General features: G+C 33.7%; 1 protein-coding gene and 1 long non-coding RNA gene across 2 annotated transcripts; both read right to left on the reverse strand.

Moving 5' to 3' along the window:
* Nucleotides 1-2,250: 2,250 nt before the first annotated feature.
* On the reverse strand, nucleotides 2,251-12,954 carry LOC148284233 (uncharacterized). The gene is made up of 7 exons (XM_088242451.1): nucleotides 12,702-12,954; nucleotides 11,635-11,713; nucleotides 10,017-10,120; nucleotides 8,643-8,841; nucleotides 7,517-7,684; nucleotides 6,251-6,478; nucleotides 2,251-2,446 (listed from the first exon to the last, which is right to left on the reverse strand). The coding sequence occupies exons 2-7, from the start codon at nucleotides 11,698-11,700 to the stop codon at nucleotides 2,291-2,293; spliced, it is 921 nt and encodes a 306-aa protein (XP_088098577.1). The 5' UTR covers nucleotides 11,701-11,713; nucleotides 12,702-12,954; the 3' UTR covers nucleotides 2,251-2,290.
* A 7,220-nt stretch (nucleotides 12,955-20,174) lies between these two features.
* Nucleotides 20,175-25,761, reverse strand: LOC148284234 (uncharacterized). The gene is made up of 3 exons (XR_015825381.1): nucleotides 25,625-25,761; nucleotides 21,988-22,532; nucleotides 20,175-21,563 (listed from the first exon to the last, which is right to left on the reverse strand). It is a non-coding gene; the product is annotated as an uncharacterized LOC148284234 (long non-coding RNA).
* Nucleotides 25,762-27,655: the final 1,894 nt, after the last annotated feature.

A 27,655-nucleotide genomic window follows, 5' to 3' on the forward strand; every position in this document is an offset into this window, starting at 1 on the left:
CTTCAGCAGTTATACGCGTACATATCAGGGGCGAATCGTCAAAGTAAGCGATTATGCACAGCTTACCATTATATTTGACTTTAAATAATAATAAATTATAGTTACCATGTTAATGGGAAAAAAAAAAAGCAATTGTCATTTATTATAAATCACCGTTCATATCTTTCTACAAAAATATCTATGAAGCGCGCCCAGCGCCAGCGCCCAGCCCATTCTTACTGAACGATGAAACTAGCCGATTACCTCAGCTTATTCTTCCATACAAAAAAGTACACTGTATTTTTCGTCTTTAACCCAAGTCGGCTTTTTTAGTACTAAAACAAACTTGCAGATTACAAATATTTTTAGAAGATTCTCTATTTGGAAACTAGTATTTCGAACATTATTTCCGAAGGACTATTTTTCTTTGATGGGATACCGTTGACATATTATGTATCACAAAGGACAGGTGGCGTTCGCAGTGGCCGTTTTAGGCATTATTAATTTTAAAATAAATTGGCCAGTGCTCGAGTCTTGACAGTACTGTCAACGACAGATCATAATGGAAATATCTGCGGAATGTCATTGTAGTATTTGTCAATAAACTTTTGTTCAAGTATTGTATTAAAATAGTGTAGAATAAAACTGCGTTTATCGCGTGGTTAATAATAATTGTTGTTTGTTTGATTTTCACAGAATTACAAAAAAACTAGTCATTTATAATTACATTACTTACATGTTATGTAAGTACTTATATGTAGTGCAAATTAATGAACATTTTTAATAGATTACCTATGAAATAAATCACGGCTCGCCACTGGTACATATGTGTAGGCGTGGTAGTCGTATGCATTGACTGAATGTGACTTGTTCTATCTGACTTCAGCAGTTATACGTGTACATATGTGTAAGGGTGATAGGGGGTATCCATTGACTGAATGTGACTCGTTCTATCTGACTTCAGCGGTTATACGCGTACATATGTGTAGGCGTGGTAGGGGTATGCATTGTCTGCAAAATCCCTCCCCCTTGGCGTAAACGTCACAATGATTAATAAAAAACATAGATAATACAATGCAATATTTGTATAACATCAATCAAGAAACAATATAATGTTACTTTAGAATGTGAGGAACAAATCACTGCAATTGTTACTATTGATGAATCACTGTACTGCTAGGTTGTGCTGATGATGAAGTGCCAACAAAGTTACTCTTGAATTTGTTAATGTCAATTTTCGTTCGTACCATGAATGCTGACGAGGCAGTTATTCTAGACGTTGGGCAGTTTTTTAAATTTTTATCAACCATCGCAAAAAATGGGCTTTGGTCTCATTTTTTTTTCATTTTTTCAATTCTTATAAATCTTAACTATATAATATAATATAAATATCGATAATGTTGAGTAATGAGGAAGTTCAGTGGTTTTTTTTCTTTTTATTTGTTAATAGACTATTTCGCTATATAGAAGCCAAGCCAAGAACAAAATTATATTCAATTATTAAATATATCCTATTATCAACAATACGATTGTTTTAAGTTTTGTATTTCTGAAATGACTCCGTGTAACGTCTCAGATGTTTTCCACCGCTTATTCTCGATCATTTCTGCCCTTTGGTCCATTGACGGCCAGCAAACCGAAAATCATCCATAACTCTCTCATCATTGGTTGATTCATATGAACCAGTGACGTCGTTCAAAGTTTGTTTTCATCAATATGTCTTCTTTTTTTCGTACATTTTTAGGAAAATTTGCCTTACAATTTAACGCTCCAATTTAAACCGCGCGCAAGAAAACATTTATTGTATCCAATTTCCCGTGGGCTGAAGTTCCTTATTGTAGATATAGCAGGAAGCCAATAAAACGTCGCAGTTCCTCTAATATTTTTTTTTTTTTTAGAAAATAAATATTTGCGTTTTTATGATATACCCAAATATTTCATTTTGAGGGCCATTTTCAACGAGTTGTAAATAACTCACAATTATAAAATGGAATCAAGTTGGGGTAGAGTGGGATTCGAACCACAGACCTTTGGTCCGTGAGTCCGAGACACTAACCACAGGACCACAACCCGATCTGTTTTAATATGCCAGTCTCAAATCTGACTATTGAGAAAGGTGGTCTATCTATGATAAGATGTCAGTTGATAAAAATAAGACAGAATCTGGTATTTCGAAGAAACACTAGACAAACATAATATTGAATATGATTGGAATAAAAGTAAACAAAGGGATGAATAAAGAAAGATTATTTTATGCAATAAACAAAATTATTTATTTGATATTAATTTTTTTTTAATGCCAAGGTAACTTTTAGTTTTTGCATTTAGTTGCTAGTAAATAGTTTTTCTCATTTTTAGTCTTTAGAGCAATGTCCGCATCGTACAATTTGTACAAATCTGAAATCCTTTTAAGTCGATCGAAGCAACAGAATTGCTTAACTTGTGGACTCAACTGCAGGTTGATGGCCTAAAAAAAATTGGTAATGCATTTTTAAAAACCACTTTTTAATAATTGACAGGAAGTTTTGACTTTGAAAATTTGTAAAAGGGATACGCGCTCTGTCTTTTTTTCATACAAACGATAAATACATAATATTTTAAATATCTGCCTTCTAATAACATACAAAATGATAAATCAAACCGCTCATATACGCGTTTGTGTAATATTCATGTAAAAAAGTGAATTGAACAGGAATGTTGCGTCTCATAAAATGAAATAATACGGACCAAAATGGACACCAAGTCGTTGGAACAATAGGCATAATCCCTCAGTCTACACACGTGCGTTTCCAGAAATTCTCCAGCTGCCAGTGGGCCACATGGTGACGGTATCTCTCTAGATTCTCTTCGGACATCTATCTCCCTTTGTTAACCATGGAGTTGATACAGTGTTTTATTTATTTAGTTTTTTATTGCTTACTTCTTAGCATGAACACTTGACAAACTTACTTCTATGCTCTATTTTTTGTAAATTTATTGATATCATTCTAACTTTGCTAGAATTCCCACTCGTCCATGCGCTTTGTAGCTGCACAATGATTGGTTATCTAGCTTTCATATATCAACTTTAAAATACCTAAATTTTGTAAATGGGGTCTAGAATTTCAATCGTCCATGCGCTTAGTAGCTGCAAGACGTCCTGTAATCTAGCTCCTATCTGTTATATTTTTTTATTGATCTTTATTGAAAACGAGGAACTAGAATCCCAACCGTCCATGCGCTCTGTAGCTGCAAGACGTACTGGGATATTTATTAATTGTACAGCGCCCTTGAGGTGATTTTCACAAAAATGGCACCATATAAATTTTCCAACTATATATAAACGTATTCCCGCATATTTTCTCCCTAGATTACGGCACTAAAGTAGTGATTTTTTTAATACACGTTATGTAGTTATCCAAAAGTGGATAAAGATTTATTTATTTACGGTTCCATGAACCTTTCACATAATTACAATAAAACAAATATTAATATTTACATTTATAAAATAAATGTAAATAAAAGAAAATAGCAGTTTTTAAAAAGAGGAAGAGAAAAAAAAAGGAAGGAAACCGAAAGTGCTTCAAAAGGAAAGTTTTAAAGTTTACTTTATGCTTTATGTAAATATTAATACTAAACAATAATGAATTTAAAAAATAATTAAACACTTAAGAGAAAAGAGTTCAAACAAATCTAAAGAACTTACATTATTTAAACTTTTAATTGTTAATTCTTTTTCAAAACACAGGACTTGATCATCGCGAACATCGAATGTTAAGGATCTGGGCGTTAGATTTGTGAGCACCCTGACATTTCATGAATACATAGAGACAATCAGTGGTAATGCATTGAAGATGTTAGGATTTTTTCTGCGTACTGTCAGGGTTTTCGAAAATACCCGCGCACTAAGAACTCTTTACAACACCTTGGTGCGAAGTAGACTCTAGAGCGGCTCGATGATTTGTGGGCCACATGAACTGAAGTACTCTCTTATGATAGAGAAAATCCAAAAGAAGTTTCTGAGATATCTCTACATGAGAGAGTGCGGGTATTATCCTAGGCTCTACCCCACTGAGTTTCTCCAGGGTATGCTTGGCAACAAAAGTTTTGAGTCTAGAAGGAATGTGTATTTGACAACACATTTTTTTCGATTTATGCGCGGTATGATAATTACCTAAGACAGCGGCAGCATAGATTGTTTCATATTCCGGTATACAGGACCACCCTGCCCGTTGGAAGGGCTACCGCTATGCTGAACAACATTGCTCTGGATATTGATCTGTTCCATGTATCCGAAGCGGTTCTCCGGTTTTTATTCTCCTACTACTTTGACATGAGTCTCTTTCGTGTATTTTTTATATTTTTTATAATATGGACGTATTTAATGTATGTTTGTAATGTATATGTTATTTTTTAATAAATGAATTGAATTGAATACAAAAGAAGATACCAGCGGAATGATCGTATAAGGTTTTCCTGTAATTTGAATTATTTAATACCAAAAACACATACGACTTTCACTCAGGGAAATTTCTCATGTGTCGCCCCAAGAGTGTTCGATGTCTTGGATGAACATATTAAGTTCTTCAAAACAAAAGCCATGTTCAGAAGAAGTGTAAAAGTTTGGATTTTGTCTAAGAGAAGAGACCATTCCAGGATACTGCTGCGAGACATTACATAGATTTATTAAGAACTGTTAAGCGTGTTGTCCAAATGCTTATTTAAATTCATGATTACGTTATAATTTTTATTTGTTATATTATTTAATAATATGCATGCTTCCACTTTCTATTATTTTGTATCCCAAATAAACACAAGGCTCTTGGCGTCATATTTTGTCAGCGCGTTTGCCTACCACGCAAGAGGACTCGAGTTCCATTCCCGACATGGATGACATGAAATATTTATTTGAAAAGTTGTTTTTACACTAAAATATTTCATAATCCCCTGGACTGGCTCCTGACGCGTGGGATTGATCATCTTACCTTCATGTTACAAAAATTATCATTGTACGCTGCGATTTTTGTTGTAATTCAGTGCCCTATGCACCATTCGGTGCGGAAAGGGAATGATGACGATGAATCTGATCAAAATTCCTTGGCATTGTATATCCAGTATGCGCTAAAATTTGGCCATGCTCAATATTGGAATGGATGCTACTACTACTACTACCATCACGCCATTTCCGCACTCCTAGCTTCTTCCACATTCATACATGCCCTTTGGTTCTGCCTGCTTTTGACATGACTAGACTTAAAATTTCGGTTTATCTGATCATGCCACATCTTCCTTGGTCGTCCTCGTCTCACGTTGCCGTTCATTTTCGCCATATATACTTGTTTTACCATTCTTTCGTCGTCCATTCGTTTTACACGACCAAACTATCTCAGAGACCCTTTCTTAATCTTATCAATTATACTTGACTCAGATTTACACTCTCGCCTAATTTCATCATTGGTAACCCTGTCATACATTGATTTACTACACATTCGTCTAAGAGATCGCATTTCAACCACGTTTACTCGGCTTTCATCCTTCCTCTGTCAGTTTCATGTTTCACTTCCATACATAAGTGTTGGGAATAAAACTCCGTTGTACACTGCCAGTTTAGCTTTGATTGACATATTTTTATTAGCAATTACTGTGCTTAGTGCGCCGTTCATTTTGTTACCCGCCTTCTCTCTCCTTTCAACATCTTTTTCTACTCTTTCATCTCTTGAAAACATGCTTCCTAGATACACAAATTCTTCTACTTGTTCAAGACATTCGTTTTTTACATTTATTATGCAGTCAGTAACCATCACTTTTGACTTACTTTCGTTTATCGCCAATTCACTCTCCAGAAATACATCATACATTCTAAAGACTATTTTTTTGCAAATCCTCGTTGCTGCTTGCTAACAGAACTGCATCATCAGCATACAACAAGCAGCCTACTAAAAAATAATCCATTTTTGCTCCAATACCCTTACATTCTATCTCTTTCATACAGTTGTCCATGTATAGATTAAACGACCATGGTGACATTACACATTCCTGTTTCACGCCTTTTGAGATCGCAAACCAAGATGTGAATCCCTCATCAACTCTTACACACCCTAAACTCTCCTCATAGAGAGAGGATACTGCACGTATAAGTTTATTGTTTACTCCATACTTTTCCAAAACGCCCCACAATTTCATTCTACCTACTTTATCATACGCTTTTTGCAAATCAACATATAGTTTTTTACTTTTTGCCAAAAAATGAATCCGTGCATCCGAAATGAATGTCTTTAAAAAAAAAACTTACCTCGATGATCAAGTTCCAATTAGTTTTGGAGTACAGTCTGCTTCCACTGGTGGTCATGGCGTATGAACTCAAAGCTGCCAGGAACTTATCTGAATACACCCGAGACTTGTACAGCTTGGTGACCAAGTTCTTTAGCTCAAACATGAGACCATCAGTATCTGTGACCTCATCCCAGATCCCCTTGAAGTCGTAAACTGTGCCGTTTTTATAACATTTGGCGGATGGAAGCTGAGGAATCAAAAACTTGATCAAAAAAGTGTCTGTTATTGAGAATATTACGGTATTTATTTATTTATTAAACGGCACAAGTGCCATTTACAATGTAAAATAAAAAATTATAATGAGTTCAGTTGTACAAAATAAAAAACAATATTAAAACAGTATGCAAGAAAAGCGATTTGCTTATGAATGTTGATAAATCGAAAGTGATGGTTTTTGAAAGGAATGAAAATATAAATAAATGTGAGATCAGTGTGAACGGAGATATTCTGAATCAGGTAGAAAAATTTGTGTATCTGGGAAGTATGTTAACTAGGGATGGAAAGACTGAGAAAGATATTGAAAGAAGGGTGAGTGCCGAGAACAAGGTAAACGGTGCACTGAAATCTACTTTGGGAAACAAATGTTTAACGCAGAAGGCAAAACTAGCAATTCACAATGGAGTTCTATTGCCAACTGTAATGTACGGGAGCAAAGTATGGATTGGAAAAATAATTATGAAAGTAGGTTAAACGCTATCGAAGTGCGATCCCTCAGGCAAATGTGTGGTTAAACGATGTATGATAGGTGCACAAATGTCGAGATCCGTGAACTGTGTATGGCAGAGACATACATTATCGACAGAATCAAGAAAGGGGTGCTGCGTTGGTTTGGACATGTAGAGCAAATGGACAGCGAAAGAACGGCTAAAAGTATCTACGATGCGAATGTTGATGGATGCAGAAAACGAGGAAGACCGAGAAAGACGTGGCACGATCAAGTCCATCAAATACTTGAAGATGGACATGTCAAGAGTAGGAATAATCGGCTTGCGTGCATGAGAAGATGTATGAATGTAGAGGAAGCGAGGTCTGTATGCAAAGACGATGATGGATATGGCAAAAGTCGGAATAATTGGCGCGCGTGCATGAGAAGATCTATAAATGTAAAGTAAGCGAGATTTTAATGCAAAGATAGAGTGATGTGGCGTTCTATTCTCTCCGATTACCTTTACGGGGAAACGGCGTGATGGTTTGTTTGTTTGTTTTTTAATGGATTTGAATTTACCTGGGGATTGGAGGATTTTTCACACTTGACTCCGTCACATCCAGAAGCAATTCTACTGTAAAATGCAGTAAGAACATTCACAGCCTTCATAATTTCTTCATACAGACTAAGAGCTGATTGCATCTCTGAATCATCTTCCTTGAAGCATTTTGCTGATGCATTTATGAACTGCAAGTAAACATTATTTGAACCAACAATTGAAAGCCTTAGGTCAGAATCACGTCTAGTTGGACGACAATTATTTTTGAGGACCATTTTTTCAAAACTCGACATTCGCTTGAAACGTAATTTTTCCGGAGGGGGCTTTTGTGATTCTCGTCAAATCGCGTGAATAATCTTCGTTTAAAAAATTACACCTCAGAATTAAGCCTGAAGGTGATCTTATTTATAATTTGTTTATAGTTTATAATTTTTATTTTTTTTACTGCATATAAATAACTGAAATTGGTGATCAATATTCAAAATAGAGTACAGTATTAAAAAAACGATAAAACTTTTACATTGTTTTAGCTGATTTTTAGCGTGTTTAGTGAGTTTTTTTCAGGCATTCAATGTGTCTCTATACTGGCTTGAAAAAAAACTCAATTTGCCATGTAGAGCACATACCGTGCGTTGAAAAAACGATCAATTGTACATATAGCTTTCAATTGTACATATATTGTTAGGAAATGTTAATAATTAGTACATATTTGAATGATAATTAGACATAAGTTAAAGAAATACATGTATTATGTTATTTATAATATTATATTTTAGACTTAATAAAAAAATAAAATACAAATGTTAAAAAAATATATATCTCGTATGTGTATCGTTTATCGTTAACTTTTTTTCTTTTGTTTCACTTAAATATTTGTTTAAATCAATAAAAAAAAAAAACTTCAAATAATAAAAATAAAATATGTACTTTTAAAACGAACACTTTTATTTTTAATAATTATAATTTTTATAATAAGAGGAAAATACTCTTGCAATTACAGAGTATCATGCCTTTATAATATTAAAGCATTGCTCAAGGGTTTCTGGTCGCATATGTTGTCCCAGTTTAACGCCTCATACCTAATGTTATTTCGGTCCAATAAAAAATCATTTCAATTTATATTCTGCATTTCTAAATTTCACTCACCTGTGCATAGCCACAAAGATTGGGTTTTTGGTCGATAACTGGCATCAATCGTAAGTATTTAAACGAAGCAACGTTCGCAAAATTAGACTCTCGGGTAGAATCACCAGTTTTACTCATCTCAATCAGAAGATTTCCATACTCCAATCCAAGATCTGTCAGGGCCAAATTTAGTTTAGCCCAAATCTTTGGAACAAGACCGCTGTGACGGAAAATCAGATAAGCTTAAATTTACAAGTAATATTTATTTTTTTAGAAAACGTAACGCACCTGAGCATGGCATATAAATCGTCATTTTTGAGTTAGGTATGCAAAAATGTTCCTGAATGTATCCGCACAACTGGGTAATTAAAAAAATAACTCAGAGAATATTAATATGAGAGAACAAACAATAATTATATATTATTAAATATAAATATTCGATTTACACGAAATAAACCGCAACACAGATTTAATTCCTGAATTTTCATAATCTTATGTATGTTAAAAGCATTAACTTTAGGGTCAAACATTTTAATTAATGTTAATAAATATAAGTACACTCACTACACCAACATGCAAATACTAAAAAATCCAATATCTTTTCAATATAGCCCACTTTTCTATTTAAAAATGAACCAATCGAGTGATGTTCAACCGCTTAGCCCCTCCCTTTTTAACATCTCCCTTTCAAATTTTGCGACATATCGCTAAATATTATTAACCTAATTTTAGTGCATGTTTGGACATGGTGGTGTTTGCATCCCCTTTAACTCTGCATGTAATTTATGTATTTTTTTGTAAATACTATGTATACTACGGTGACGGTAGGTGATAGTGTATTTTAGTCTTTGCATTTTATTTTTTTTAACATTTTTTTTTGCACCACAACAGGCCAGGAGGCCTAATTACAGCGGTGAATTACATCACAGAGCACCCAGGCTTGAGAAAAATCACATTTTAATTTTTGTGTTCTCACCGGGAATCGAACCCGGAACCTTCCGTGCGTGAATCAAGCGTCTTGACCACTACACCACGGAGGCCACCTGTTGCATGTTGGTGTAGTGAATGTCCTGACGATGAGACGGGTACGTCTCGAAACCGGAAGACGTAAAAAGTCGGTAAGTAATATTTACCAACATAAATTAAAATGTTTGCCCACAAAGTTAATACTTTAAATATAATTCATTTTTCCCATTTTATTTTACTTTTATTGGTCATTTTTTAATTTGAAAAAAAAATGGACGCAACTTATGTTAATACCTAATATAAATCTTCTTTTGTTTTTGTAATAAATAACAATGAAACTCCAACAAGAATTTTCAATAACAATCTTGAATATTTTTAATATTTGTTTTACGGGAATTTCCTAAGATATCAATCAAAGAAAATAATTACCTTAAAACAATACTCCTGTTTTCAGCTGTAATGTTTGGGATTGTATAAGAACAATTGCAACATGGTATGCCTGTATTGTACACTTGAGAATCGATTTCCTGAAACTAAAAAAGGTGAAGAAACTTTATTTAAATAAAACATTGATGGGATCGAAAACCCTTTCATCCACCCGCAACTGTTATATCCTGCAGTGAGATTCTGAACGTTCTCTAGAGGGTAGGTGCTCACTCGTTCAAGCGTTACTACTTTTTGTTGTTTTATACATTACGTTGATGTTTCCATGAATGATTTAAACCGTTTGCAACGAATATCTCGAGCAATTAGAATAATTTGTGTATCTGGGAAGCATGTTTTCAAGAGATGGAAGAGTAGAAAAAGATGTTGAAAGAAGAGTGAATGCGGGCAACAAAATGAACAGAGTACTAAGCACAGTAATTTCTAATGAAAATATGTCAATCGAAGCTAAACTGGCAATGCACAACGGAGTTATAGTCCCAACACTTATGTATGGAAGTGAAACATGGAACTGGCAGAGGAAGGATGAAAGCCGAGTGAACGCGGCTGAAATGCGATCTCTTAAAAGAATGTGTGGGAAATTACGAATGATGAAATCAGACGAGTGTAAATCTGAGTCAAGTATAATTGATAAGATTAAGAAAGGGTCTCTGAGATGGTTTGGTCACGTAGAACGAATGGACGACGAAAGAATGGTAAAACAAGTACATATGGCGAAAATGAACGGCAACGTGAGACGAGGACGACTAAGGAAGACGTGGCATGATCAGATAAACCAAAATCTCAAGTCTGGTCATGTCAAAAGCAGACAGAACTGAAGGGCTGTATGAATGTGGAAGAAGCTATGAATGTATACCAGGATAGACGTGTGTGGCGGTTCATTCTCTCTGCCTACCCCTACGGCGAAATGGCGTGATGGTAGTAGTAGTAGTAGTAGTAGTAGTAGTAGTAGTAGTAGTAGTAGTAGTAGTAGTAGTAGTAGTAGTAGTAGTAGCAACTCGATAAATTTGAACGGCTTCAGAATACATGGATAAGGTATATTTCTGGTCTTAGGAAATACGATCACATTTCTGATTATCGTAGGCAACTGAAAAGACTCAAAACAATACAGCGGAGAGACTTTTATTCCATATAACTTCTGTTCACTGTACTTCATGAGTATTGAGATTTGAAGCGATGAAGGATTGAAGGAAAAAAAAGAAAGGTAACCCTCCCTGGAGGGGAAGATTTCCATCGCGATTGCCAAACATCAAGAAGAGGATTTCAGAACATTTTTTTAAATCTGATTGAGACATTCCTTCAGTTGGGAGTAGACGAACGCCACCAATAACAGAGGAACGCTTTCTTTTTGAACGGATGGTCACTTTACTTCAAGATCTAAAGGGGACAAGCTCGTTAGAAGCGGGAGTACATCCGTCGAGCATGTCCTATATGCTCTAGCAAGAGCCAGGAGAGGTTGCCTTTGTCCGCCTCAAATAATTTGCCTTAAATATTGCAACTCACAACCATTACGTCGCAAGTAGGACTCATTAAAAACCGTATTCTTTATTCCAGCGAGACAGAAAATTCAAATCATATCGGTTATAATAAAAGTAATACGCACCACAACACAGAAAAATATCAACACAGCCAGTGCAGTCCAACGGTTAATGTTTTGCAAGATTTCCATATTATAGGTGCTCCTAAAACAAAAAAATGCAATGAGAATTTTCAGATGTTTGTAGTCAAGGACTGGATTCAACTCCCTGGGGAGCTGTTAACATTAACATATTACAACAGAAATGAAGAACATTTTGGAGAAGGTAACATAGAAGTCTAGGCATCTACAGGGCTTATCACCTGTCATTGGCTGGTTTAATTGGCCACTTTACACACTGTGTAACATTCACCATTCTGCACATATTTGAACATCTATATTCCTTCAATTCTTTCATCTGTTGATGTATTTAAAGTTAAAGAGCTGAAACCTTTATTTATGCGAGTGAGATTTATCTGATTGAATTATTTCCCAGGGAGTTGAATCCAGTCCTTGTCTACAAAAATTTGGACAAACTCAAAATATTGTTTTTAAAAATAAGTTAAGTCAGTTCAAATCGCCCAAAATTCTTCGTTTTTATGATTAAATCTCTTTCGAGTTTATTAAAATAAACGTATAGTACAATACGCAATTTAATAAACGGCATAAATTTAATGATTAAATTGGTTTATTTTTAGCACTTCCTTTGGTGGTATTTTTTATCTTCTCTACCCCCTAGAGAGTGATTAATTTGAGCGTTTTTATATTTTAATGCGACGACACTATGCTTCATATAATGGCCACGCTGATGATTAAACGTCAAATGGTGGATAAAACTGCCACAAAAACAGAAATAAAATTAAAACAGTTTGGTCAATTTAACCTAATTAAGTGTTTTGGGTCATGTCAGGTCGCAATAATGTTCTAAATGAAAATCATCATCTTTGATTTCACGTGTTCATATTTTTTGACGTTTAATCATCAGTTTGGTCATATATACGTAAAAATTAGTCGCATGGAAAAAATACATATTCTCAGATTAACCACTCTCTAGGGGATATAGAATATTCATAATTGCACCCCCGGTTTGTTGTTTTATTCCACATATAACTTATATGTAACAGTTTTTCGATGTACGCTTTACGAACGCTTACTTTTTAACTATTGTTGAGGAGTGGACTAGGTGTGAAAAATACCTCGTCCTAGTAGGAGGAAAATTTAGATAGTCGACTGTATCATTGGGGAAGCAAGGTTGCGCAACTCCACTGACCTCTTGATGATGAGGCGTGATGTGTGCTGAAACCTTGGTGAAGCTGGCGGTCGTGAGACGCTGGCACAGCTTGTATGGAGCTGGCGGTCTAAATAGACGCTGGCACAGCTCGCTCGATGAAATATTTGTCAAGCACTTTACTCGGTTGATATTCGATTAGTACTGCCATTTTTATGTCGTTACCGGCACTCACGCGCAGAATTATTGTTACTGGAGGAAAAGGTAAGTAGGTAGTTATAGATACTGGGAAGGGTAAGTAGTTAGTTATAGATAAGTTGAGCGTTGGTCTGAACTACTATAAAAGAATTACAAATATGTATATAAATATAAATAAATATGTATATAAATGAAACACTGTAAAATGAAACATTTGTCAGTGTGTAATAAGTTTATGTTCCTTTAAATATGTTTATTTTATTATGATATCAAAATGTTGAATTGGTCAACTATATTATGAAAATCCCTCTCCTCCACTCTATTTCCTCATCCCTTAACCTTCTTACGAGCTCTTTTTAAAAAAAAAAATCTAAATAATATATTATTTTTCTCCTTACTGTGTAACATGTTCTCTCATTATATTTGTGAAAAACTTTAACTGGATGTATGTACTATTTTTTTATATTTTGTATTCTTATATAAGATTATTATAAAACAACTGTTGTTTTTCCTTAATAAATAAAAAATATTTTTTTAAAATACGAAAGATGTTAGAATTACAGTCAACAAATCACCAAATCAATCTGATTTTTATTTTTTATGTTGGACAATTGAAATACAATAATTTAATATCCAAATTAAATGCAAATTTTGAACACGTTAATAAAAAAATATCAAAAAAAATATTTTTCCTTAGTAGATTGAGAAATAAATTAAATAAAGATGCTGCAGAACTAATTTACAAAACAATCATTCTTCCACGTATAGATTACTGCTCAACAATATTATTTTTAGCAAACGAAGGAAATTTAAATAAACTAGAAATTTTACAAAATAAAGCGATGAGAATAGTTCTTAAGAAAAATAAATATAGCAATGTAAAAAAAATGAGTGAATGAACTAAAATGGTTATCTGTAAGAAGGAGACTTAAATTTAATATGTTGATATTTATACATAAATTTTTTCACGATAAATTACCAAAATATTTTAAGGATAAAGTTGTAAGTAACAAAAATTGTCATGAATATGCTACTAGACAAAAGGATAAAATAAGACTACCATTATTGAAAGGAGCTGAGTCGCAAAATTGTTTGATGTATAAGGGTTTAAAAATGTATGATGAGATGCCTGAATGTATGAAGAATGAAAAGTGTCTGAAAGAATTTTTTTAAAAATGTATAAGTTACTGTAAGGAAATGTAAATATATATAGATGATGTAAATGTACATAATAGTTTATATAAGTTTTAATATAAGCTAACTTAAGAAATAAATAAAAAATTTAAAAAATTTTAAAAAAATTAACAACAATTCAATGTCTCTAATTGTGCTATTTTTTTATAAATGAATAGTAATGTATATTTGGGATACTTCCATAAAAAATGTAAAAAAACTTTTCAAAAGTCTGCTGGTAAAAAATATTTCAAATCAGTGGTGGGTAGAATCGAAAACGCTGCCCGACGTGTGCAGATGCCAATAATGTAACCCGACACATCCTGATCACAGGTTTCGGCTGAGCTGAAATTTCGGCCAATTTTTGACAGAAACCGAAACTTCAGTCGATCACTACAAAACACACTTATTTTTTTAATAAAATCACGTAATTTTTCTGTTCGTTATAATTTTAAAAATATGTAAAAAAAAAAAATAATTTTGAAAATGTTACTTAAAAGATATTACCAGCGCAACGACTATATCGTGTTTATTCACAAAACTGGATAAAAATGTTGTGGTATATTTATACTTTCAAACAAATATACATACCTTACTTATAAAACAGCAACAGCAAGAATGAAATATGTGATGAAATTAAATTTGGTTAAATAGTAACCATTTAAACTATATAAAAGCAGCCCGCAGTTCTGAAATAGTCATTATAATGATTATACACTATGTTTCAGAGCCAGACCGCGAAATCTCAGATGAATATTTCTAACGGTAAAACATTAAAAAAATATATGTTTTAATCAATTAGTGGGGTTCGAAATGTCAATAGGGTCGCAGTGAGTCACATGTTGCTGGAGGGTGTGATTCTATAAAATGGTGCGAACGCCCAGTTGCATTCCACCGGCAACACTACTGACTAGTCCAACTCGTTAGCGTCACGTTACGAATTCTGGGCAATGGGATCACACAATGGGAGGGTGAAAGGCGAGTTTCTGGCGCCTCAAAACCAGAACCAACCAGCTAGGGGGAGGAAACCCCGACAGAAAAATCCGCCAGAGAAGGCGACGGGAAACCACTCTGGTCATCTTTTCCCAGGAATCACTATGGTGAGTACTCCAATAAACAGTTATGTGATATGTTTAGGTAAATTAGATTTTAAATGGAATATTTTATCCAACAGGATCTCTGAAAACGACAAAATATCGAGTGCCATGAGAAAAATAAATATTACATCAATTTGAGAGAGACAGGTGTAATCTAATAAGATCACGTAAGCTAGGGTTTCCTAGGACAGCGGTGCCCGTATTTTGACGGCCGTAGTGAACGGTGATGCGGTGGACAGCCGTCGTAACGGTGACTAGAGAGTGGTTTCCTATGAAAACGGTGTTGATAAATGTTATTTTATGTTAATGTTACGACGACTGTCCACCGCATCACCGTTCACTACGGCCGCTAAGATACGGGCACCACTGTTCTAGGAAAATCTAGCTTAAGCAAGACACATATATACATTTAACAAGATGAAAAGAGACAGTGATTAATAGGCGATCATTTCCTAACCTCAGGGTACCACACAGTGACTCGTGCTAAGAGTAATCACACGCGATTGGCTTATAGAGTCACCTATACGGAGAAAAACTATTACATGATAATTAACCACCATCATTCCCTTTCCGCACCTAATGGCGCACAGGGCATTGCATTGGTAAACCAATCGCTGTGTATCTTGATAAGATGATCAGTCTTACGCTCCAGGTACCAGTCTAGGGACTATGAAATATTTTAGTGTAAAAACACCTCTTTAAATTAATATTTCATGTCAACCATGTCGGGAATCGAACCCGAGACCTGTGCATGGTAGGCATACGCGCTGACCATTACACCACGAGGCCGACCACGAAGTTAGCTACAGTTTACAGCAATACCGCGGGCCGTAGGTACGAGTGCCGAGGGTCGAGAATTGCAAGCACTAACCGAAACTGTCCGTTACTCGTTTGTTGTTAAACTAAAAACCAAACCAAAAGTTTGGAATGCTTTTGTTCTATGCAATAGAACTAAAGGGCTTCTCTAGAGAGTTTTTTCTTACAGTATTTTTAAGGTTAAGGTCGCTCTGCCGCACCGGTTCTGCTCTTAATTATTGACTCGTTAAAATAGAGTAACAATAGTAGTACCCTTATTTATTCAGCTGATTAAATAATTGCTTTTTTGGAAAACAAATTAACATGCGTGTTACTTTTTATTTGAATACCAATTTTCTTCGAATGGAATTTGGTACAATAACAATTTCTTTTACTTTGGATAACCAACTGCCCCGTATTCATCAAAAACTAAGCTTCCGAAAACAATAAAGGAAGTAAATTTAATCAAAGAGTTCCGTAGATAAAAGATTAACTGTTTACAAGAGAGTCAAAAGTGTTTTAAATCAAAAATGATAACAATGTTTTGAGTATGTCCCAATGTTTTTGGACAGGCTGGATTATTTCCTTAAGGCTTCATAAACATCTAAATTGGTTGCAACAGAGGAAAAACGTATTTAAGAAGGGAATATGGAATTCTAGGCATCAACTGGGCCTGTTATGACCTGTCATTGGCCGGTTTAAGGGGCCACTTCATACACGGTGTAACATTTACCATTCTGCTCATGTTGAAACATCCAAATTTCCTCAACTCTTCCAACTGTTGACTTTTGTGAAGTAAAAGAGCTTGAAAACATTGATGATAAAATTGACTGGTATAAGATGTATAAACAATTCAAAAATGGTTATCAGGCGTTGCCTAGTAGGTGAATCATTTCAGGCAAATGAATCTCATCCACACGATAAAGGTTTCAGATTTTTTACTTCACAAAAGTTGACAGATGGAAGAGTTGAGGAAATGGTAAATCTTACACTCTGAGTCATACGCTCTGTAAATGTCTAGACTTATATTCCCTTTTCAAAACTGTTTTCCTTTTCTTGCAACAAATTTAGAAAAGCATGTTATATTATCAATTAATATTTGGAAGGCGTTACTGAGTTAACGTAAATGTTTTAAAAGTGAGAATTGTAAGCAATACAGGGTGTTCTTTAGACTCCGTCACATCCAAAACCACAATGATCAGTATGAGAAAGAAGACATATTGGCACATTAAAATAAACATTTTGAATGTTTTTTTTTAATTATGTAAAAAAAAACCAAACGGTTGCTTACTTTGGCAGGGGTGAAACGGAAAGGGGAGAGGAGGGAGTCTGATACACCGCCAACCACATGGCCGTGCCCCCTCGCTTCTCACTTGCAGAAGTAAGCAACCATTTGTTTTTTTATAAATAAAAAAACATTTGCTCTAAAAAATTATTTAAATGTGCCAATATATCTTCTTGCTCATACTGATTCACGTGGTTTTGGATGTGACAGGGTTTAAAGAACACCATGTATAAGCACTTGGTGTGTTATCGAAATATATGTAACAATATTTTTACTGTATTGATAAAAATATCAAATAATTTTTAGTTTAATTTCATTACAAATTTAACGAAAAAAAGAGTAAAATTATTTTCCTTGAATTTTTTTCTAGTCAACGAATGCTTAATATGAATTCTCAATGAAAGATTGTATTGATTACCAAAAGTACATAAAAAAGGTGTCGGCATCGTGGCGTAGAAGTTAGCGCATTTGCCTACCATGCAATAGGTCACGGGTTTGATTCCCGACATGGTTGATAGGAAATATTTATTCAAAAAGGTGTTTTTACACTGGAATATTCCATATTCCCTGGACTGGTTCCTAAAGCATAAGACTCCTCATCTTACCTTCATGTAACAAAAATGATCAAGATACACGGCGATTGGTGTACCAATGCAGTGCCCAATGCACCATTAGGTGCCAAAAAGGAATGAAAAATATTTATTCGTATCGCATCAGAGGGACCAGAGCGAAATACGATTTTAATTGCATTAGAGTGAGATGGATACGACAAACGCACGAGCTTATGAAATTAAATTGTGACAGAATAAGTTTGCTGAATAGACACGTTTCAAGCGCAAAGAAAATGACGTTTTGATTCATGGGTAATTGCCTTCCTTGCCTTCATTATATCACGTGCTTTCGTCGTGATCAGACATGATGCTGCGAAGAATAATGTTGCTGCGTGTGGTGAGAAAATACTTTAATACTTTATAACATAGAAAACAATAAAGATAGAATGTCGTTCCATTCATATTAATGTAAATTTGATTGTATTAACAACCGGATTATTACCGGATATTTACGGATTAAATAAAAAAATAGTTTATTTATTTAAGGACTTTTGTCTCAATTTAAAAGTACTACATAAAAAAAACACTGACAGCTTCCAGCTCTATGGTAATGAATTAATCGTTTTTCTATCGTATCTATGGTAACGAATCAAACAGAAATAAATAATAAATATGAACTAAGAAATATTTATACATCTCTTTGTTACATGAATGATTGTATGTCAAAATACTTACAAATGATTACTTTTTGGTATCTCTACTGATCATTATTTTTCGTAATTATTGAAGGCAACGCAATATTTGCTCACATTATGCATCTATTATTTAAATAACAAATAACCATATAAATCATTCTATGGAAATAACGTGTCTTTTAACTTTTAACATTATAACTGTATGTTAAAGTGCCAAAAGCGCTTTGAAGTAATCGTTGGTTGTTGTTCCCGAAGCTTTCGTCATCTAGCTGTATATATGTGATGTCATTCAGAGCAATAAAACGGTTTCTTGTTAGTTACACAGCCACGTGACATTTAAGATTTTACGCAAATATACATACTTATGTGGCATTAGTATAATGGACCCTCACCAGAACAAAACAGCAAATATTTTTTTTAATACCACCTTTTCAAACAAATATACCTACTTTTAGAATTTATTTCAAGATCATGGCTTTTATCAAAGTGTAACTCGTAGACAGCAATTGTAGTATGAGATTTGGCAGATCTTTGACTAATTAGTTCGGGGTCTCCACTGAAGCGAGGCAAGGCTGCGTCCTCGCACCGTTCTTATTCATAATATTGATGGTTTTTATCTTGTGTGAATGGCATTGGAATTTTTTTTCATCACTATCTCAACGTGTTCGCTTTCAAATAATCTATAAAAACGTTTATAGGAACAAATCTTATCTACATTGAAACGGTTTTTCCCCAGTATAAATCACCAAATGTGTGTTCAGAGACTTCTTGAGCGAGTAGGTATTTACATGCCAGCACATGTCAAGCAAGACGTAAAAGTGGTTTCTCGCCACTGTGAGTAAACAATATTTTTTGTAGGTACGTATTTTTATAATTATTCTACGATTAAACGTGTAATTACATTGTTAGCATAAAAGCGGTTTCCGATCATGGTTGTACGCGATTTCAAATACTTTTATGTAGACATGTCACGTCTAGGGGAAACTGCTTTTGTGCTCACAATGCAAACACATATTTAAACCTAGAATAATTGTATATTTGCACAGAGAAATTTGATTGAAAATTGACATTTGCGATTTTAAAAAAAAGAAAATTTTAACGAACATCTACATTCACATATAGCGGCATCTCGCTCGTATGCATATGATGTTTCTTTAGATTACCTTTAATTTTGATATTAGGTCTTATATGAATTCACTGAATGGAAGTACGGGTTCTCGTTGGAATGAATTGACATAATATTATGAGATTCGAATAATTATTTGTTTAAATATAATGTATTTGCAGTTTTTATCATAAAATGTTTATGCTATTATTTCCTTTTTGCTACATTGAATTTGAAAGTAAATAAGATCAATCGACATTTGAGTGCTGCGTTCACTTTCTAGGTGAATGATCGCAGACGAACATTTTGTTTTTCGTATTTCTCTCGAAATGTGTATTTACACTCTGAACACGAGAGTGGTTTCAAGTACGCAATTATTATAAAGACATCAGTTGGATACGCTTTCAAACGGTTTCGTATTTTATAAACACATAAGTTGAACATAAAAACACCACTGCCACCATCTGTAAATTTGTCGTCCATAATAAATAAAAAAAATCAAAATAATAATAAAGTTTTATTCATAATTATATTCTATTTATAAGCTACAGATACCTACTACTCAATTGAAAAGTAATGTAGAAACGAGGGATTAATTATCTCGTTTTATTGTTATCCAATGAAAATTAACCAGCTGCCATCTACAATATTTACATAGCATTATGATTTTTATAGATAGGTAAATAATTACATAGTATTTGCGTAAACAAGAATGTTGACAAAATGTTATCAAATAGTTAATTCTCTAATTTTGGGATACGTCGATATTGATATTAGGTCAATGACATTTTGATTTATTTAGAAGGCGAAATACATATACATTTCCAAATTATTTTTTTCTTAACCAAACTTGCAACTTCAAGAAGCTTTTTTTGAGTCGTACTATTAAGTTTTATGCCAATTTCTAAGTTATGAAGGTGGAAAATTATATTTTTTATTATAGTTTAGATTACATTCTAATCATAATATATCATTTGCATGAGATCTTGACAAATTAATACAAATTAAATCCTCCTTCAATTATCTGTATATATATATACAGCAAAGGAATGATTTATCATCAGTATGAAAAACATGTGCTACTTTGAATTATTTCAGAAAATTAAAACAAGTATTTTAACTCTTTATGCGTATGTTCTTTTTATCACCAGAATGTTTTAGCATATGCCTTTTTAAACTTGCTTTTCGAATTGAAGAAAATTTACACATTTGGCAAGAAAAGGGTTCCTCACCAGTGTGAATAAACATGTGAGATTTTAAACTCGTTCTCTGTGAACATGTGTAATTACATTCTGCGCAAGAAAATGGTTTCTGGTTAGAATGAGTCATCATATGGACTTTTAAATCATTTTGTCTTATACTTGTATATTCACACTCAGAGCATGCAAATGGTTTCTCAGTTATGTGCGTTAACATGTGAGATTTTAAGTTTCCTTTCAATGAACATTTATAATCACACTCCGTGCAAGAAAATGGTTTTTCTCTAGTGTGAATAAACATGTGAGACTTTAGACTTCCTTTCTGTGAACATGTAAAAGAACACTTTGAACACGCATACGGTTTTTCGCCGGTGTGAGTAAGCATATGTCTTTTTAAATCCGTTTTCCGAATACATGCGTATTGGCAGGTAGAACACGAAAACGGTCTTTCCCCGGTGTGAGTTAGCATGTGCCTTTTTAAATCCGTTTTTTGAATACACGAATATTTACACTCTGTGCATGAGAACAATTTCTCACCAGTATGAGTGAATATGTGTGATTTCAAACTCCCCCTTTGCGAACATGAATAATTACACATCGTGCAAGAGTATGTTACTTTCTTGGGGGCAGAATAAGTTAATTTATTTATCTTTTCTGAATACGAAGCTTTCATGCTGTTCGAATGTAAACCTGCAAAATATATATGTATTAGTGGCAAGAATTACAGTGAATTAAAAATATATTTATAAATTTTAAAGAGAATGCTCGAGTTTGATGTTTTTGTTCCCGATAAACCATTCCCACTTTTTAATAAAATCAACGATTACCAAAAGTTACATTTTTTTGTTACATTCAGAAAGTTTGAAATATTTCAGTGAAAATCACCCTTTTGAATACATTTTTCATATCGACCTTACCAGGAATTGAACTTGGAATTTCGGATATGGTAGTAAAAGCTCTAATCAACCACGTGGTGGACTAATCTCTACTCGATTTCCTTTTTTAAGGTTTTCGCTTGGAGGCGAAACACTCGTCCAGGGTTTTGGTTATATTTCACGCAAATAACTATATTCTTTATTCATCCGTTAAAATAAAAAAAAGGAATACTACTCACTATATCCAGTTTTGCGAAAGGATTCCAAAAATGCTTTTGTTATTTCAGGATAAGGATTATGAATATTCGGGTAGTTCATTACATCACTTTGCACATTACACTGTGGTTCAGAACTAGTTCCCGGTTCATTTTTAAGTGCAGGAAAATGCGAAGTCTGGTTTGTTTCGGGATCGGACAACTCACTAGTGTCAAAATTATCATCATTTTCGTAAGGTTCGGGCTTTATAATAGGAACTTCTGGGTAAAAGGGTTCCTGTTTTCTAGCGGGAAAAGATAAACCTCCACTCTGATATGGCATATTGCTCAAAACTTTACAGAGAATACTGTTTTGTAGATCAATACTACTTATTCCTGGTTCAGCCTTAACGTTAGCAGCAACACTTGGCTCCTCGCATTTATCGGGAGATGACGCTCCTTCCCCACTATGGTTATCTCCTTTTACATTGCCGATATCGCCAGTCTCTGATTCAGCCTTGATATACACTGAAGCTAGTTCCATCGCTTATTCAATCGTCTACTAGATTTTAGATACAATTTAGTTGATTCTGAAAATAGAGATAATACATACAATAGTCATCCAACGAAAACTTATTTTATGTACCGTATTAACAATGTTAAGTGTAACTATACCTACACATATAATATATTTATGACATTCTCAATTATTTAAATTTATCGTTTTACTACTTTAAGTGCAATGTCTGTTTCCAATATTTACAAGTATTAGTTTTATTTAATTATCATCATCATAATTCCCTTTCCGCAACAATGAGTCATAGGACACTTCGTCGGTACATCAAATGCAGGGTATGTCGATAATTTGTAACGTGAAGGTATCAGTCTTACGATTTGGGTGCCAGCAATAGAAAACGAAATATTACAATGAAAGCGCTCAATTCTTTCCCGAAACTGTTTATAAAGATTTGGATCTTTCTCCAGTTTCGCATAATTACTATCAATTTTTTAAAACTAACTAAGCGAATATTTGATATTTCTTTACAATCAAACCGCGAAAATAACAAAACATAGAAACTTGTAGACAGCAGTGAAATATTGCAATGAACTTTTAAAATAAATAATTCAGAATGAACCCGTGACCTCAAGCATTATTCTACGAGGCAGACTTATCTCCACTCGATTTCCTTTTCAGGATTTTTATCTAAGAGTAATAGTCGAAAACAAGTTCTGGTTTTATTTCACACACAGAGTTACATTTTTCTTCCACCTGGACACGGATAAATTTATTTATATTTACGACCGTTTAAATAAAACAGTAGAAATGTCATTGTTCATGTGGAATAATTATTGAATTGCGATTATTAAATGTAATTTTTTGTAGCCATGCAAAAAGTCTAGGGTTCGATTCCGGACATTGCGTACATCAAATATTTATATTAAAAATGCGTTTTTACAGAAAAATATTTCATAGTCCTTGGACTGGCACCTGAAATGTAAGACTAATTTTCTTACCTGGTTTAGAAATAGAATGATGATAATGATTAATTTTTGGAAGGCATTTCTCTTGGCTTTAACATACAATAAGAATTTACGCACTATCACAGAAGGAAATTTAGTTCATTATATCGATCAATGCCGTGCAATTAAATAGACATGTTAGGGGCCGTTTACATATAGACAATACAATAGATATGACAATATTGCCTTGTTCCAGCTCTCCTCGACCACACAGGACAGAACGCTGGGACAATACAACAATTCGACCGCAATTTACACGTGAGCGCTGCGTAAATGAAAATACGACGGCGTTTGTTACAAGCAAATTTACGAAAAATACTATTAATTTTATATCAAGATGTATTTGAATTGTTAAAAGAAGAACCAAAAAATAAAAAGATTTTTTTATGCCACAATTTTCGGTAGAATTTTTTTTTGAGAACGACACGTTCTCGCCAAGCAAATCACTATTGTCACAAGGTCCTGCCCATACGTGTTCGCGCGAGGGCAATGTGGCCGCTGGTAGCCGCGCGCAGTGGTGGGGGTAATCATAGTTCCGCGGAGATCGCCTACCCGTCTATCTCGGTGACGATATCTCGGGACGTGTACACGTGGACAATGGTCGAGTCCTAGGACAAAACAATATTGTATTGTCTACGTATAAATGGCTTTTTACTATCGCAAAGAAAATGACATTTCAATTCGAGGGTAATTGGCATCCGTGTCTTCATACTCTAAAGGCCTTTATCGTGATCAGGCGTGACGATACTAGAAAAATATAAATAATCGTATGTGATGAAAAAATGTTTTAATTGCACTGTCAAAGTGAAAAACAAAACATATAATCATATAATAAATCGGTTCATTCGTTAATACAATCAAATTTACGGAATAAGTAGATAATTAATTATATTTTAAAATTCATATTCCAAAACCCCGACAGCTGTCAAAATTTTGTATCTATGGTAACGAATTACACAGAAACAAAAAATACGAACTACAACTTTTTTATAACCTAAAATATTTTTATGGCTACATTTTAAACATCGAAATTTATTGATATTCCATGTAAGTATATGGATACATTTCTTTCTCACATAAATAAGTATTCGCATATTTATTGTGTACATTTTTATTTGCTATATTTTTATCTCAAATTGTCGAGGGCAATGCTGAATAGGAATAACAATGACTTATAATTAAATAGACCGAAATAGACGAGTTACTAGCAAAAAGAATATGGCGTTTCAAGCATTGACATTATATGTACACACTAGATGCGGCACTAAATACCCATCTTGTGTTCCATTCAACTGAGGTTCCGGAACTTATCTCGTATTTGGTGGGAAATAGTTTTTTATGCGCAGCAATCAGTAAAAATAAAGCAGCGTAAAAGGGCGCGACATGCAGCTTTAAATTCGCAGTAAACATGCATAGACAGTTAAGCTAGGGTTTCCTAGGACAGCGGTGCCCGTATATTAACGGCCGTAGTGAACGGTGATGCAGTGGACAGCCGTCGTAAAGGTGACTAGAGTGTGGTTTTCTAGGAAAACGGTGTTATCAACACCATTTAACACCGTTTTCCTAGGAAACCACTCTCTAATCACCTTTACGACGGCTGTCCACTGCATCACCGTTCACTACGGCCGTTAAAATACGGGCACCGCTGTCCTAGGAAACCCTAGCTTTAGGCTTTTTTACTCTACTACGCGTCTCGCACGGTAATGTTAATGCGACGTGACAACGCTAATGTTTAAATATAATTTGATGTGAATTTAATATCTTAGATGCTGATTCTATAGGAATAACGTGTCTATTTATTATACGTGATCAGGGAATAACGTGTCTTTTACTATACATCAGTGGTTGCGGTATAATTCAAAAAACGCCATTACAGATTTTGTAAAAAATAATGAAAAATCACGTGTCCACTAAATGTTGAATACCGCGAGAAGTTTTGACAGAAACACGTTACATTTATGTAACTTTTTTATCACTCTGCACTAAATTAGAGTGAAAATATATTTTTTCAATATATAGTGCCCATTTAAACGTAATACAGACATCGCTTTATGCAGCTTTACGACGTATGTCGCAAATAGAAGTCACTTGACAAATAACCTCACATTAATATGTATTGTTGTGTTGTAAAACGACATAAAAACTATATACAATTAGGTACCTTTATTTTTGCGTCCTTTGAAAATGGTAATATTGCTATTTGAATAGTTATAACAAAGGCAAATACTTAATTAAATGTACTAACAATAATACTATCTTTTGACAGCTCGATTTAAGCGGCCATTTCACGAGAAGAACATAGACAAGAGTTACAGCCATAGACAATTTTTATTTTTTACTACACTTTTAGAGTAGGTACCGAGGATATCTGTGGATATTTTTTTTTACTTAGTTTGGCCTGGTCGACAAAAAAAACAAAATAGTTGAAAACTCACATTCTTATGTCATTCGGTAAATATTGAAGAATAAAAAACTGACTCTTTAGTTGAACTGTTTTCTACCATCCAAGTGGTGTAACATTTTGCTATAAAATTTTAACCTCTGGTTTAAATTCTTTGTAGAAATCTTCGAATCGCTTCAAACGGTCCGCACAGCAGCACTGTTGGATTTTCGGACTCAATTGCTAGGTGATTCATTATGATGTTAACAGAATCGTATATTTTTAAAAGAAATACTTTTTATAAAATAATTTATATAAATAGAACGTTGTTTTTTTACATTTGGTTAGTATGGCAAATGTAAAAAAACAATATTTTATGATTTTACAATTCTCGATCCATTGCTTTTTACAATAATAATTCCTATCAAAATATTATATGTCCCGCAAATCATTAAATTTAAAGAGTTAAAGTGAATGTTTTTTTGTTGCGAAGCATATTTACATCATTTTAAAATTTATTCAAAGGTACCATACAGGTATTATGTTTACATTTTCTAAAAAAACCCTTTATGAAATAGGTATATTGAAGGATTCGGGGTTTTAGATATAAGGCAATTATATTTTATAAAATTATAAAGCAAAAGTAAATGATTCTCATAAATCCCAAAAAGAACACTCCCACACTACCAAGAGTCAAACTAAAGAATGATTCGTAAGGTTACAACTAACTCTAAATTTGGGCTAAGAACTTTCAAGTTTTCGGGAGCCAAAATATTCAATATTGCCCAAACATTGTAAAACCATGACCTGGATTTAATAAAATCAATTTGTAAAAAAACAGTTAGCGGGTTTGCATAGAGAGGTCAGAAAAAATACTTAATTTTTATATCCATTGCGAAATGTGTTAGATGTAAAGAACAGTGTTCTTATATATAAAACAATCATATTTCCACACATAAATTACTGTTCTTCCATTCTTTTTTTATGTAATGAAGAAGAAACAAAAAAATTACAAACTCTCTAGGCGATGAGGATTACACTCAAAAGAAATATTTATTTTAATGTAGAAAGAATGCACAAAGAAATTGGCTTGCTCACAGTAGCAATTTATATATAATGTAGCATTTTTTATACTTAAAATAATTAAGGGGATGAATAAAATAAAAACAATAATAAAATTTAACCAACAATGTCATACATATGAAACAAGAGATAAAAAAAAGATAAGATTACCAACGAGGAGAAAAACAGAATCTTAAAACTCATTGCACAAGGGATTGAAGCTGTACAATGAGTTACCTGAAGAAATAAAGGAGATTGAAAAGATTGAAATTTTTCAAATTAATTTTAAAAATTTGTTATTGAGAAATTTTGATAAAAAAATTGTAAAAAAAAAAAGTTTATATTAGTTCTTAAGAACTAACTTAATAAAGCATAAATAAATAAAACATATTGATAAATCATTTTCTCCTTCTTTCTTATTAGTTTTCATCCATGTTTAGGTGGTCTGGGAGAAAATTTATGCCCCTTCTGCAAGTTACGCCGTTTTGATGCACTTCATCTCCGCCATCACAGTTGTTGAGGTCTTCACTCGTAGCCCTGGACAAGGGATTGTGTTATACCTCGCAATACTGGGTCCTCACCCAAAATTAGCCAAGTGTCTACCCTAAGACGATTATACCTTATCAACGGGTCCTACGTATACTAATGGAAGTTGCAAAATATGAAAATACTTCTTATTTTTAACTTCAAAAAGTCTAAATCTTTCTAATTTAGAAAATAAAAACTTGTAAACTGATGCAAGTGACAGCT

The sequence above is a fragment of the Micrasema longulum genome, unplaced genomic scaffold (genome assembly GCF_059751315.1).
Source record: "Micrasema longulum isolate JH-2025_06_02 unplaced genomic scaffold, ASM5975131v1 h1tg000139l, whole genome shotgun sequence".
Classification (NCBI taxonomy): domain Eukaryota; kingdom Metazoa; phylum Arthropoda; class Insecta; order Trichoptera; family Brachycentridae; genus Micrasema; species Micrasema longulum.